At 33.4% G+C, this 14,764-nt stretch overlaps 1 protein-coding gene across 2 annotated transcripts in view; it reads right to left on the reverse strand.

Moving 5' to 3' along the window:
- Positions 1-962: 962 nt before the first annotated feature.
- Positions 963-14,764, reverse strand: part of TDRD3 (tudor domain containing 3) — a 47,506-nt gene continuing 33,704 nt past the window's right edge. For both annotated transcript variants that reach the window (XM_015851686.1, XM_015851685.1), the window contains exons 12-13: positions 4,289-4,425; positions 963-1,209 (exon numbers count right to left, since the gene is read on the reverse strand). In XM_015851686.1, coding sequence (XP_015707172.1) covers positions 4,306-4,425 — 120 coding nt within the window. In that variant the 3' untranslated portion in view covers positions 963-1,209; positions 4,289-4,305. The remainder of the gene's footprint in view (positions 1,210-4,288; positions 4,426-14,764) is intronic.

Raw genomic sequence — 14,764 nt, forward strand, 5'->3', positions numbered from 1 at the left:
AGATTTGACTAATCTGTCTAAACAGAATTATGTATAAGCATTCAGAAATTTAGCAGAATTAACTGAACCACTTAATTTATAGCACCAACACATGTATCAAGTACAATTCTATCTTTACAAAACTATCTCATATGTACCATATCAATCAATTAAACCATCAAAATAAAGCTTAAAAGGGGCTTGCAAGGTACATCAGTCTTGTGGTGCTTCTGTAAAAGAACTAGTAGAATTTCAACTTTTTTTCATAATCACATAAGATTCAAAGATATAGCTTAGATTTAAAAGTACAGTTCGATATACAGTTTTTTTTTCAAGCATCAATAATAACTGGAAATAATATAATATGAAGCAATAAATACAGAGTTTAAAGTACAGAAAAGTCAGAAACCACAATTTAACAGGTTATGTGTGTGTACTTATATACAGATTTATCCTGTTTTATTTTCTTGGAAATGTACCCATGTGCATCTTTTGGTATTAGTTTTTGCTTAAATTACTTTCCTGTACCTTCTCAAGAGTTTCTATTTCTAGAATGTAAAGATTCCTCAAAAGAGAATATTTACCTAAAATTATTTAGAAAAATGTCTTTTGAAACTACTGAATTTTTTCTCCCTCTCAATCTTCTAATTTTAGCTCAAAAAAAACCATAAAAGGCAAACTTGTAAATTTTGACCTTCAGCAACTTCGAGAAAGAAAAAAACAGAAAATAAAGTCAATTGCTATTCAGAATTTCACTGAATAAAGAGCTGAAAAATCAGAACATTTCACTAATGCTAGCCGCCTAACGCCTAAACTTGAAGCAGAATCCTGCCTGCTTCTGAGAAACAGGACATATACTTCTACTTTAGTAGAGACAGGATTAGAACCAAAATCAATTCAGAATGAATAAAAATCATAACACGCCAGTAGTTGTGTTACCTAAAAAAAATGGATGCTCGGTAAAAAGAAAGCAAGGCAAAGAATAGAATAGTGCACTGTAGTTTTATTGGTGGCAGCAAAGACAATTTGCTTCTTTCATATGTAAAAAGTATTCAGATTCATTTAACTAAGAACTTTAAAAAAGTCTCTTGTGGTATCAAGTTCAAATTCCTTCTGCTCATATCAGCTTTCTTTGTCCCACCCTGTTGCTTGGAAAAAGCCAGAAGTTCTTCTAGAAGTCTTCATCAAGTTGGAGCTGCCAGTGAATTTTCCCTCAACCCGAGAAGATCACTAAATGAAAAAGAATAAAAGAAAAAAACAACGATAAGCCCCAAAACATTTTGTACAACTCCACTGCTGTTCCTATTTTTTTTTTTTTCCCACTCCTGCTTTTTCGTACTTAGATGTCTTTAGATAAATAAGTCAGAAGACTGCACCTCAACGTTATATTTGTTAACACATATGATTGGCATAGCACAAGGAAAGAACACTTGCTGGCAAGTGATTTCTTACAAAATTCAATTTCGCGTTAGTACAGACTTAATACACATTTTGTAGAAAGTTTGAAAAAGGTGGAGATTAATTCTGTCACTGAGCAAAGGAAGATCTGAGAATCACATAGTGACCAAGCACTCATAGCTTCATCCTCTTAGGTTCTTCCTAACTCCTCCACAAGCCAGAACTCTTTAAAACACACATTTCTGATTACTTATTCTCCTTGTATTACATATACCATAACACTCTACCCAGGAAATGTAGGCTCAGTTAGTATTTTGTTACTGCTAGCCCCCAAGTTTCATATCATATCTTTATATAAGAGGAATATCTTAATTTTTGGATCTTCTGAAACTAATATTTAACTACTCTGACCCTTAACAATATAGAATGAATTCAAATGATCCCAATGCAGTGCTCTGAGAAAATCCTGAGCTACTGTCCTCTGTCTCACTACTGGATATTAATAAACCACCACTTCTAGGCCCAGTGTACCACTCTGAGGTATTGACCCAAATGCAAATGAACTCCATTGAAAAAAACAAACAAACAAACAAAAAACTCAGGAATTTAAAATCTTTCCTCATATTTATGACCCCATTGCCTTGTAGACACGAACTACGGTAATTGTCAATACCAATCTCAGATTTGCAAGGGCAACTTCAATACCTAAATGAGTATGCTGGAAATTAATCAAGGAAGTGATACATTATTATACCAGTGCTAATAAGCTCGTCCTGTGAAGTGGTAAAACATCGTCCCAACAGGTTGGTATAAGCTTTGGGTGTGAGATGATATGTCTACTACATGAACCATATGTTTTATCTTCTCTTTGTCTCTATCAATATAAATATGGCCATCAAACTTTACTTTTAGAATTGCCGATTTGTTTCTGAAAATAGGGCACACCTTGACATTTTTAATTATTAAGTATTACGTTACTAAAATTGTACACAATTTACCAATTTGTAATATAGGCATCAACAGAGGTTCTTCATCTCTTTTCAGGAAAAATCATTCAAGTTATTTACTTTACAAAATATAGAAATATAAGGGATATAAAACCTCTCAGAGACTAGAGGTATCAGAATTAATGGTCTGGCAAAGCATTTTTCAGTGGAAAGCTGTAGTAAAATTAACAAAATTCCTTAAAAACTTCCCCTGCTACAATCATGTCTTCATCAAACAGGTTATCTAAAGCTTTAAGAAATATGCATATGTTATTCTCTCAGAAGCTATGGAATAAAAAGGAAGAAAAAAACACATAAAAATCCACTTTGATGAAGTGACATTCAGTAATCTTGAGCCTTCAATTTAACACCACTGTACCAGTTTAGATCAACTGGAAACAAACCCGAAAGGACTGATTGATTTTCTTCCTACATTTAAAATGAGAGGAAACAACTGCATCCTCCATTTAATTTTCGTGAAGTTAATAGAAAGTTAACAGATTTTTATTACTGATTTCTCTCTAGCTCCACAGTCTTGAATGACTTCATTTGGTCACATTATGCATTTCCAAATTCCACTTAATTATAAAACATATAGCAGCATGAGATACAGTAATATGGATAACTGTAAGCCACTTCTGATAAATAATTACCACACTGTCAGGCTGAAAGTTTCCTTTATCTACCAAAATAGGTAAATGAGATCAGCTCATTTTCCTTTTCAAAGCAAGTTGGAATAAAACCCACAGAGAGCAAATGCCTTTGTCTTATAAGACTTGTTCCCTATTCTCCAACAAACCTTTCACTCTTCTTGAGATACAAGAATAATTATCATTCGGGATGTCTGTCTTATCCTTCCCTCCCACCTCACAAACGTCAAACACAGCCTTCCAGATTTATACTGTGAAATTTGATAATACCAAAATTATTACCTAAAAACACACACACGCACAAAGGTTTGACAGTCAATATGCTCTATACTGAGCATATTCCATTAGGCTGATCACACTGACATCTCCCTGAGATGACAGACTTAGTTTAGAACCCAGCTCAATGCATATACCCAAGTTATTTCCGCATACTTAAAATTATTTCATGAAATGCTTATTGATAGTGATTGATATACTTAAAATAGAAAATATTAGAATACAGACAAAACAAAGAATAATTATCACCTTGGGAATAGTTAAGAGTAAAGTTTTTCTCCTTGTACTGACAGCAATCCCCCAGACAAAAAAAAACAGTATGCTAGAATATAGTCAAAAAAGCAAAATCATATTATTGCAAGTCAAATAAACTAAAAACTGCAGAGATACAGCAGCATCTATTAAGTCAGCCAGAAGTGAAAGAATGAAAAAACAAAAGAAATTAAAAGAGCCTAGGAAAAAAATAACCAGCTGGTACATAAAAAAATTAGATGCAAAACAGAGACACTGTAGATATCAAGCACTGCAACTTTGCAATGATTTCTTTAATCAGATTAGACATTTAATGAATATTTGATAATTAAATATTTAGAAAATCCAAAGGTATAACGAATGTGGTACAGCATACTTGATTTGATCAGTTGCTATTTTTTTTAAGCGAGGCAAAAAAAACCAACCCTTTTTTAGGAATTTTACATCATATATTAATTACATTATATATATCTACACACACAATATATAAAACATATGTTACAATTATATATAATCATATATAAATTATAGTAATTATAGTAATTACAATAACTTATTCATTCAAAATGCTCATAGCCTACTCATCAGAAGTGTTGAGGGCTGTCATACAAACCAACTAACAGCAAATTTGTAGAAAGTTCTTTCACAGAACTCACAAAGACAGAAGAACACTAAAGTACTTAAAAATTCAGGTCTCCTATTCTTGAAATCAAAATCCACAATAAAATGTTAATAAGATATATTTACCGTATAATTCTTATTAATCAGTTTCTAGCTCTTGGGGGTTGATAAAATTGTTGAGTAGGTCGTGTGGACCGCCTTGGCTGACCATCTCCTCCTCTACGGAATTCTAGAGTTTGTTCATATGTTTCTTCTTCATCTTCCTGTAGGTAAACAGCATTGTTTTAAATGTAAGAGTAGGTATGTGAGTAGTTATATATATATATATATGTATATATATATATATACACATTTAAAAATGTACACACACATAAACAAATGCATGCACACATAGGAACTGCTGCTTCTGAGGAAAACTAACAAAAAAAAAAGTAAAGAATCTCAAAACTCAGTCCTCAAGGTAGTAGCAGAAGTCACTAAATATTTTCAGGGAAAAAAAAGCACATATGTTGGAGCAGAAATTAATTGTCAATATATTGTCAGATGTATTGTCAAACTCAAGAAGAAAAATAACCTTAGTAACCTGCCAGAGGAAAAGAAATATCAGGTTGCAGGACTTTAGAAATGTGTTTGAAATTAAAAAAGAATTAAGGAATGAAAAGGCAGGGAACAAAGTCCAAGGAATAAGCATAGTGGACAGAAATTTTGATGAGTTTGCTACAAGCAGAAATACAAAATATAACCTCTAAATAATGAGACAAAATGTATTATATGTTTGTAATACAGCATTCACTCCTGGGAATCTCAATACCAGAAAAACACTGACAAATTATACAGCGTTCAAAGAAAACAAAAAACAAAAAACCAGAAATAATTGGTTAAGGTAAGATTTGTAAGAGCATCAGTATTTATAAAAAAAGACAAATGGAAACATTAAATTATGCACTGTTTGTAAATATATATATGTATATAAATATATTCATTCTTGAGCAGCAGTTTCTCAAATAGTTCCTCAGGGAAGTAGCTATAATTTTTCATTTATTTATTAACTATCCTAAAACCAAACTCTAATAGGCATCAGACTTACTGGCAATGTGGTAGGCAAACCATTTCCGGAAAAAGTACTGAGTATGTAATTCTTAATTTCCTTTCACTCACAATAGAAGAATGTAGAGAAACACGGACTAAGAATATTTAATAATTATGAATTCATCAACAACCTAGACATCAAGCAATGGTAATAGAGCGCAACGTGCACATAATGAAGAACAAGCAAACTAAAGCAGAAAAATATTTCATTGTAAGAGGTTGAAAGAAAGATGTATAACCTAGATTTCTTTGTAAACAAAACAAAACCAAGTCTTCTTCAAGAAACTACACCTCACTCTGAATCAGCTTAAATGCTGGTCAAAACACATTTTGATACAAACAGTGCCACATATTATCCCTGATGCCAAGATCAGCTATTTAAAAGGCACGTCTGTGGTTACTGCTGCATTTCAAGAGCAGCTATTTTTCCAGGTTAGGAAATATAGCAAGTGATTTCCCTACTACTAAAAGTCTGCAATAACTGTAAAAAACAGAATTTCAACACAGTAAAATAGAGAATAATCAAATAATTTTAGTTTCAGTGCAGCCACAGGCTGAGAACTATTGATTTTTGCTATAAAACTTACTTTTCCCAGTGCACCTCTTCTCCAGTTTTTTTGCAGCGCTACTCCCACATACAAATACATTCAGGGAGACTAATTACACAAAAGAATGAAATATGGAAGTAGAGGTCTAGCAAAAACAAAACAAAAAAAAATCCACACATTTTGCAGTAGTCATTTCCCATCACTGACAACAAAAACTATAATAGCGTCAAGATTTAAAAAGATAGAAGTATGAAGTTATATCAATACCACAAGTTCTCTCAAGATTCTTTCCAAAAGAATCTCTCTCCAGACGATGCTCAAAACTATCTTCCCTATTCTGGAACAGTATCTAGCCTATGTAGGGAAAAATGACTTCATTCTCAAGTGCATTCATCTTTGTGTCTTACCTTCTTCCAGTTGAAAATTCCACCCATCCAAATATTATCCTACAGTCACTTAGGTCACACATCTTGAAGCCTTATTAGCTGCTTGCTTTTGAATCAGCTGCTTGAGACTCATTCTAAATTATACTGTTTCCCACCTACTTATACATAAAAAATCTAAATACATTTTCTTTTCTCTTCTTTTTTTTTTAAGTTGGCCACTACCTCTGACACTTGCCACCTCCTTGGAGTAAATCTGATTATCTCATTCCTTCAGCTTATTAAAAGTCATTTGTTAAAACACTCTGGAATCAGGGACTGAGTTTTCTAGTACTTGTCTAGGTAGGTAGCGAACATGCAAGGAAAACTGTCTACAAGCACAATGGCAAAAAATACAAGCAACTGGCAGATTTGTAGAAAAAGCAAAGCACAAAAAAATTATTCCAGTAACAGGTTCAGAGGGCATCAGAGACTGATGGATAACTGTATTATTTAGGTATTTGAAATGAGATAGCAAAGAAAGGAGCATAAATCACTGAGAATTTCAGCTTCTGTTCAAAGGTTTGCCAAAAGGATCTGCTCATGCTTATGCTATTTTAATTCCCTCTCATAAGACGCATGAGGACTTAATAAGTGTAAAATGAGAATATGTACACACAGTGCTTTTTATTTTGAACCCGCGTATTCTCAAGAGCTTTTACCTGCACATACTTTATCAGCTAGGCTTACTTTTACATTGAAAATTCAATGGATTTCACCGCTGCAGAATGAAGCTGTAAATCCAACATTTAATAAACTTTAAAAACTAATTTACTTTAAAAATTATCAGTATTTGAGTAGAGTAGGCTTTTATTTCATGAAAAGGTTTTTCAATGAATATATGAAGAGGTGAAAATATCAAAAGGTTTTTCAATGAACATATAACGTTCTCGGAATGAATACTTATTTTGAGTCAGATCCACAAGTACTTTTGCACTGAACACTGATAAGAATTCAGTGCTCTTGAAAGGAATTATTGAACAACTTGTTTTGAACTTTTCAGAGGACGAGGAATTTATACACAGATATGAAATTAGCAACTCCAGACTTAGAACTGGAAGACCTTAATCAGGGTACTTATGTATTTTTATCAGAATACTTATATATTTTACTATAGAATGCATAACTTTCAAGAACAATTATGTGGACAACAGTAAAGAGCAGGATTGAATTCACATATGCTTTTACTGCCTAATGTTCTGCTCATGTTTATTTAGTTGCAAGTTACAGCTGATCAGCTCCATCAGTTTGCTGTCTTCAAACAGGCTACCTCCATCTATTCCTACTTAAGAAGAGAAAATCTACTGCACTCTTCTGCTGAGGCATTTCAATTGATCCTTGGACAAGTTTTTCAATAAAAAAATTAGTGTGTAACTCTCTGTGGGCTATTAAAAATGAACAGTAAAGCCTACACAATGATGGATGAAGGAACAGCACAAAACTGTTCCTGGAGCATCTCCCGAGGAGAGACTTAGGGAACTGGGTCTGTTTAGCCTTGAGAAAAGAAGGCTGAGAGGGGACTTGATCCAGGTTATAAATACCTGAGTGTGGGAGCCATAGTGGTGAGGCTGGTCTCTTTTCAGTAGTGGTGGGGATAGGACTAGGGGTAATGGGATGAAAGTACAGCATAGGAAGTTCCACGAATGTATGGAAGAACTTCTTTACAGTGAGGGTGATGGAGCACTGGAACAGGCTGCCCAGGGAGGTGGTGGAATCTCCTTCTCTGGAGATATTTAAGACCCGCGTGGACGCCTACCTGTGTGACGTGGTATAGGGAGCCTGCTTTGGCAGGGGGGGTGGACTCAATGATCTCTAGAGGTCCCTTCCAACCCCTACAATTCTGTGATTCTGTGATTCTGTGAAACCAGGAATCACAGGAGAAAGAAGAGACAAGCCCAAGAAAGCATTTTCTCTTTCAGTATTATAAAACGACTGTTTGAATTTAAGCCGTAATTTTAACTTCACCCACATATTCAATGTGTGGAAAACTTGCTGGAATCAGTACAAAACCCACAGTGTTTCTTTTCTTGAAAAATGAACTACACTTTTTCATCTGCATTTTAGCCCCCGTTTCCTGGGCCAGATTTTATGCCTCTCTGTACTGCCCACTGTGCTGGCAACAGCTGTCCCTTGATGTTAACACATCAAATGACCGTTTGCTTTGTTTAATTCCTTTCTTTAATCTTGTTTCTTTTGCCTAATCACAGAGTTTTGATCTTGAGTACTTTAAGTCCTGATTTTTGTAGTTTCTATTTACCTATACTAGTATCAATCAAATACAGACTGTAGAATTTTCCAGATATATTAAAAAACACAAAGTAAAAACAAAAACAAACAAAAACCCATCATATCATAGCCATAACGAAAAAATATCACAGGTTTCCTACAAAACACTAAAAGTAAGCTTTAAAGCTGCAATAGATTGTGTATCTGATATTTGAAAGAAAATGCGTTGTTTAAACCGTCTATCATATTCCCTTAAGCTTTTAATAAGGCTTTATATGAATGTGTAAATGGATTCTTCAAATTCCAGAACAACTAAGAAGAAAAAGGATTTTGTGAAGGAAAAAAAAAAAAAAAGAAAAAAGAAAAAAGAAAAAGAAAGAGAGAGAAAGAGAAAGTGAAAGTAAGAAAGAAAGGAAAAAGGAGTAAAAGATTAACTTTAAAGTTATATCTTCTTAGAGCACCTTAGGGCATCGTTACAAAAATTGAGGCATGGAAAGTACAAATAAAAAAAGAAATTGCCATTGATGTACATTTTTCAAGAATCTTAATCAAGGATTTATTGTGTGTTTAGAGCATTTTTTTTTAGCATCTATTACAGAATAATTCAACATATTTGCTGTTAATTGCAGCATGGTACTGTAAGACTTCTGCATAGAAACAACAATCTTTTTTTTTTAAACTATAACAGCAAATCAGGCATCCATATCCCCCACTTTTCCCACAGTCAACACTTAGTTCTTCCCTCCTCCACTCTTATTTGTTTCTTTAAATAAACTATCCATCCAGTTTTCCAGAACATAAAGTTGAATGATGACCTCAAGAAAGGTTTGTTTTTTTCCAGGTTATACAGTAATAGACCTAAACATATTTACACAAAGAGTACCTGAAACTCTATGCTCAGCATTCAGCTTTCTTGCGCTAACAGCATTGTTAAGCAACTTAATACACTTCTGGAGGGGAAAAGAAGCACTTACTGTTCTGCAAAATGTAGTATGTAATCAGAAAATTCTGCCAGCAAACATTCAGGGGAAAAAAACAAACAAAAACCACTAAGTGCTGATATGAGTAATTATCTATGCCCTGTTGTTGGAGCATGAAACCGCCACAAAAATCCAAACAGAAGGAGATCAGTGAGCTTCAGTGACATTTTAGGTGAATCTTTTCAATTTTCAGCAGATGGTAACACAAAACAACAGACATTCATTGCATTATCAGTAAACATGCATTACTAAATACAGCAACATTCCTGCAAGAACTGTGTTTGGGACAGTTAAAAATGTATTCTTCTGCATATATACAAAAGTAGTTTTCACAGGAACATTATTAGTATTTCAAGGATTACATAGCATAAGTGTTGGAAAGATATACCACTCAGATGTTGGGACTTGTTCATAAAATAAATAAATAAATAAACAAATAAATAAATAATCAGTAAAATAAACACATAAGGTAATTCTACAAGCCTTTCCCCTGATGATATTGTTAGGTAAGATATCATTGCTCTGTACCTGATAATCTAGCATTCCTGCAATACTGTACCTAGTTCAAGCATCAAATAAAATTCAGAGCGAACATTACTAAACGAGGGCTCACAGTAGAGCTAAAAAACAGCTAAATGACTGGCAAAAACTGCTTTTTAGTTAAAGACTTAAGGGACTGGAACCACTTACCAAGCTAACACAATGAATTCTTAATGTCTGTAATTTTTATATTAAGTTATAAATTTTAAAATTGTTCCATGCTTGTAAATGTAAACATTCTATAATAAATACAAATTAAATTCAGAGAAGTTCTATAACCTGTTTTGTAAAGTACAAGGCTTAAAAATTAAATCATATTTACACATTTCACTCTACACCCTTTTTCAGACCTGAAAGATTGGGAATATTAGAAAGGAAAGCACTGAATTGAAAAGTGTATTTTAATTAAAAAAAAAATAAAATAAAAATCCATGAACAATTAGTTTTCTTAATGTGCCCTTAAGAGTCCTAAGGTTCCATGTCAGAGTTTACATCAGAAATTCTCCAAATGCAGTTAACATACACAATGTTCAAGATAAAACAAGGAAAGCCTTTCTCAAATTCAAACTAAGATGACAGAGTTGCCTACACAGAAAAATATAAAGTTATAAGTATCTATGTATGTTAAGGAACTAAAATTTAAACTAAGATCAAGTGGTTATCTAAGTGAGTAACTCAGGCATGAATTTCAGCATTCCTCATGACTTTATCACCTCTTAAGTCACTCTTTTTGTAAAAATAAATACTGAATGGATTTGCACTGTCAGTTTTAACAAAAAAACACAACCTAACTTAGCAAAGATATTACAAAATTTGGTAAGGTTTAAGCAATACTAATTCTTTAAACTTTTAAAATCTAGATACATCAACTAATTTCTGAGAAGACAAATGGATTTTAGCAAACTTGTCAGACTAAAAGATTGCTGCCCTGTGTCATTGTGAACAACTATATGTAGCTCAGGCCTACAAATGCACTATTTAATAATAATTGGCTATTTTAAAATTATGAGGGAGTGAAAAATGAGTTATTCTACAAACAACGGCTTCCGCACTCTACATACACTTGTTATCTTATGGAAGATGTCTTATCTAAGAGATACTATTGGAAATGCCTGCAAGTCTTCAAAGAAGGGGGAAAAAATAAACACCTCAGACAAAAACCATGTCTGTACATGGTTGTTATTCACTGCAAGTATAATGCTTCAATTCAGTGCATGCCTTACATAATGTGAGGGAATATGATATATATGATATATAGTCATATACACACATTCCAGTAGAAATTAGGATGGACACATTCTGCAATATCAAGCCATTGCTATTACATCCCATTTTCCTAGAGAGCAGCTAGTGAAGAATAACTATATTAACATACAGCTTCTCCATTTTCCTCTTAAAATACCTCCAAATAATATTTAAAGGTAGATAAACTAGCAACAATGAAATGTGAAAGAGGAAGGGAAATCAGAACAGAAAGAAAGATGGCAAGCACCGCCCAGACATTTTTACACAACTAACCTCTTTTACATATTTCAAGAGGAACAACACTGCCTAAACAGGAAGAACTTGTGTTCAACCTCAAAAAACTCAATATAGAGAAAGTCACGGAATGAAAAATAAAGAATATTTCTCACATTATTCACAAAGAATAAAATACAGTACTTAAAATAAGTCAAAACATGCTAATCCACAACACAAGTCAGATTAAATGACAGTGTTAGTGAGGAACAGTTTCTCAAAATAAACAACTAAAGGAGTCCACATGGCATGGTCTCCAAAACATCACTGTATGAAACTACATTTAACAACATGAGTTAAAATAGCAGACAAATGAAGTATCCTATTTTATCAGTCCTAACTTTTTATAATAGCTACACAAACTACAAGAATGCATCTTTAACCTGATTTATATAGCTGACAATTTGCAATATTTTACAGTCTAATGAACACAAAAGACTTGAATAAAAGACTAAAACATTCTGCAATGTCTGATAAACATTTGCCTAATGATACAGACAGAAAATGTAAAGCCATTGTTTTACGTCCACTTAGTGCAAATTACCTCCTCTCAACTGAAATTTGCCTGCTTTTAGTTTATTAAAAACTAAACTGTGCTTCCTTAATCACCTTTAAGCATCCTTTATTACATTTCAGCTGTGGGCCGTTAACTTACAAGGGAATAATCAACCTGAGTTGAGCCGATCCATCTATACTCCCAACATATACACAGGAAACTGCAGTCTGAAAAATAATCTAGTTTCTCAGAGGTGCTAAGGAAAAATACTATTGATTCATCATGACAAAAAAAAATTCATAATGCTTGTCTCTGACCTTAATGCAAAATTATGTGTAAGAAAGTAAAAATAAATAAATAAATAAAATTAAAAGAAGCGTAAGGTTTATTAAGTCCTGTCTCAGTCTAAAAGAACAATGGAAACTGAAGTCCATGTACTGCAAGTATAGAAAAATCAGGTACATCACTACAAAATAAAAACCTAAATCTAAAATACTTTAGTAAAGGAGAGAACACAAAACTTTTGTGAAAACCAACTTAATAACTTTTTAGATTTAAAAAAATTATAATTATGCAGCGCCACAACTCAAACAAAGCGTTGTCCAAAATATGAAAAAAGAGAGACTCCATAGCTTATCAGTAATTAGAAACTGGAAAATTATAGCAATTTTCTTACAGAACAGAAGCCAAACAACTAGAAATATTAAATTGCTCTGCTGCTATTATGGACAATTTTTCCACAGTAATGTTAGAATTAGCTGGTACAATTCTCTTTTAACATCCTCATTTTCACTGTAGTCAATGAGGAGAGAAGCTAGATAAGAGATCCAAGTGTGATGTTTACCTACTGCACCTACTTAATTACTTACACAGAAAAACTTACTGCTTGACACAAAACTCATTAAAAAAAAAAAAAAAAAGAAAAAGAAAGAAAGAAAAAAACTGTGATGCTAAGACTGTTCAGAACTCAGAGACACAGCAAACAGCACCTTAAAGTAAATATTTAACTGATATTAATCAAGATACTAGAATGGATTCAAATATTCCACATAACAGCATAAGTCTTCTCTATCTTAAGCATGTAGCTGTAACCCTTAACCATTTATTATTTTCAGCATGGCTAGATGAAGGCTTCCAACACCTTCATAAGCTCATAAAGCTTTACATCTTCACTTACCCGAAATGAGGGATGGTTATGAGAAGGTCCTAAATTACAGTTTGATTTAAGAGAATTCAATACCTTTAGAAACTCTTATAGCTCTGTGAGCTATAATAAACAACATTATGAAATTTAAGGTATCACCATAAAAAGTAAGATAAAATGTCTGCCAAAATAAATGAGCTACAGATCAAGACCCCCTGCTCTTTTGTTTCCTCAATGCTTTCCCTGTTGGAGGGTCCAAAACAGGTGAGTTGCAACGCCACCACACAACATAACAGGCTGCAGAAGAACTGGAATTATACATACTTTCACTTTTACTTACATACATATAAAATATTTTTATATAAATAATAATTTAAACAAATAAATTATTAAAAATATTATATATAATTCATCTTGCCTTTTTATCTATAAGCAGAAACACAAGTTTCAGGAAGAGAAAATTACACCAGCTCAAGTTCTCAAAGCAAGAGAGAGAATTTTCAGAGAGTTAAAGTAAAATAAATGTCAATACTTGAGATTATCATCAGAAATGATGAAAAAAGTCTAGCAGTGACCTGTGCTGCATTAAGCAAGGTATTACCAGCAGCAAGAAAGTTATCTTTCCCCTTTATTTAGCACTGGCAAGGCCACACCTGGATCACTGCAAACAGTTCTGGGCTCCTCAGTACAAGAGAGACTCCAGCAGCTCAGGACCATGAAGATGATGATGGGACAAGAGCACCTCTCCTGCAAGGAGAAGCTGAGACTGCTGGGCCTGTTCAGCCTCAGTAACAAGAGTCTTGGGGGAAAGCTAATCAGCATATATATACACAGGCTCTTGAAGGTAGGGTGCAATAAGGACAGAGCCAGGCTCTTTTCAGTGATGCCTAGTTCCAGTTCAAGAGGCAATGGGCAGAAACTGAAATGCTTGACTCCCAGTGCACTACCTGATGTTATGATGTGGAATATCAGTAACCAAGAATCATAAAACCATTTCTAGGTTTAACAACCTAGAAATAAGATCAAAATAAGCACAATCATACAGTAAAAAGCGGTTTATCACTGCACCTCAACAAGTGGGATAAAAAGAAAAAAAAAAAAAAAAAAAAGTTAATTTCCTTAGACTGCAATGCTTCAGCTCAGAAGTGCTTCAGAGACCTTTCTAAGTACAAAAAGGCCATCTCAGAGGCCATAAGAACATCTGAGACTTACAAGCAACAACATAAATTAAATGACCACTGGCAGAAAACAGAAGTTGACTATTAACAGCCTCTGCAGCAGTACTGACACGACTAAATGGCCAAGAGGTAAGAAATGAAAAGAAGCACTTTCAGCTTGTCATTAAGGAATCAAAGCACAGATTCATATACTTTTTTGTGCATCTTTCTATCATGAGTAAACAGCAAGGGACTGCAATCCTATTTCTTTTGTTTATGTTTTTGAACTTCTTGTACTTTTTGTACTTCTACTTCCATGACATTCAAAAATAAAGCCCCTTGAAATTAATATACAGTTACTATAAGGCTAATACATTCTAAATGTTGTAAAGCAGACTTCCAGGCATAAACCTCTCCCTTAATATTCACCAAAGAATTAGCTTTAGAAAATAAAATCATGATGCAAAATAAAATGATTCACA

The sequence above is a fragment of the Coturnix japonica genome, chromosome 1 (genome assembly GCF_001577835.2).
Source record: "Coturnix japonica isolate 7356 chromosome 1, Coturnix japonica 2.1, whole genome shotgun sequence".
In the NCBI taxonomy this organism is placed as follows: Eukaryota; Metazoa; Chordata; class Aves; order Galliformes; family Phasianidae; genus Coturnix; species Coturnix japonica.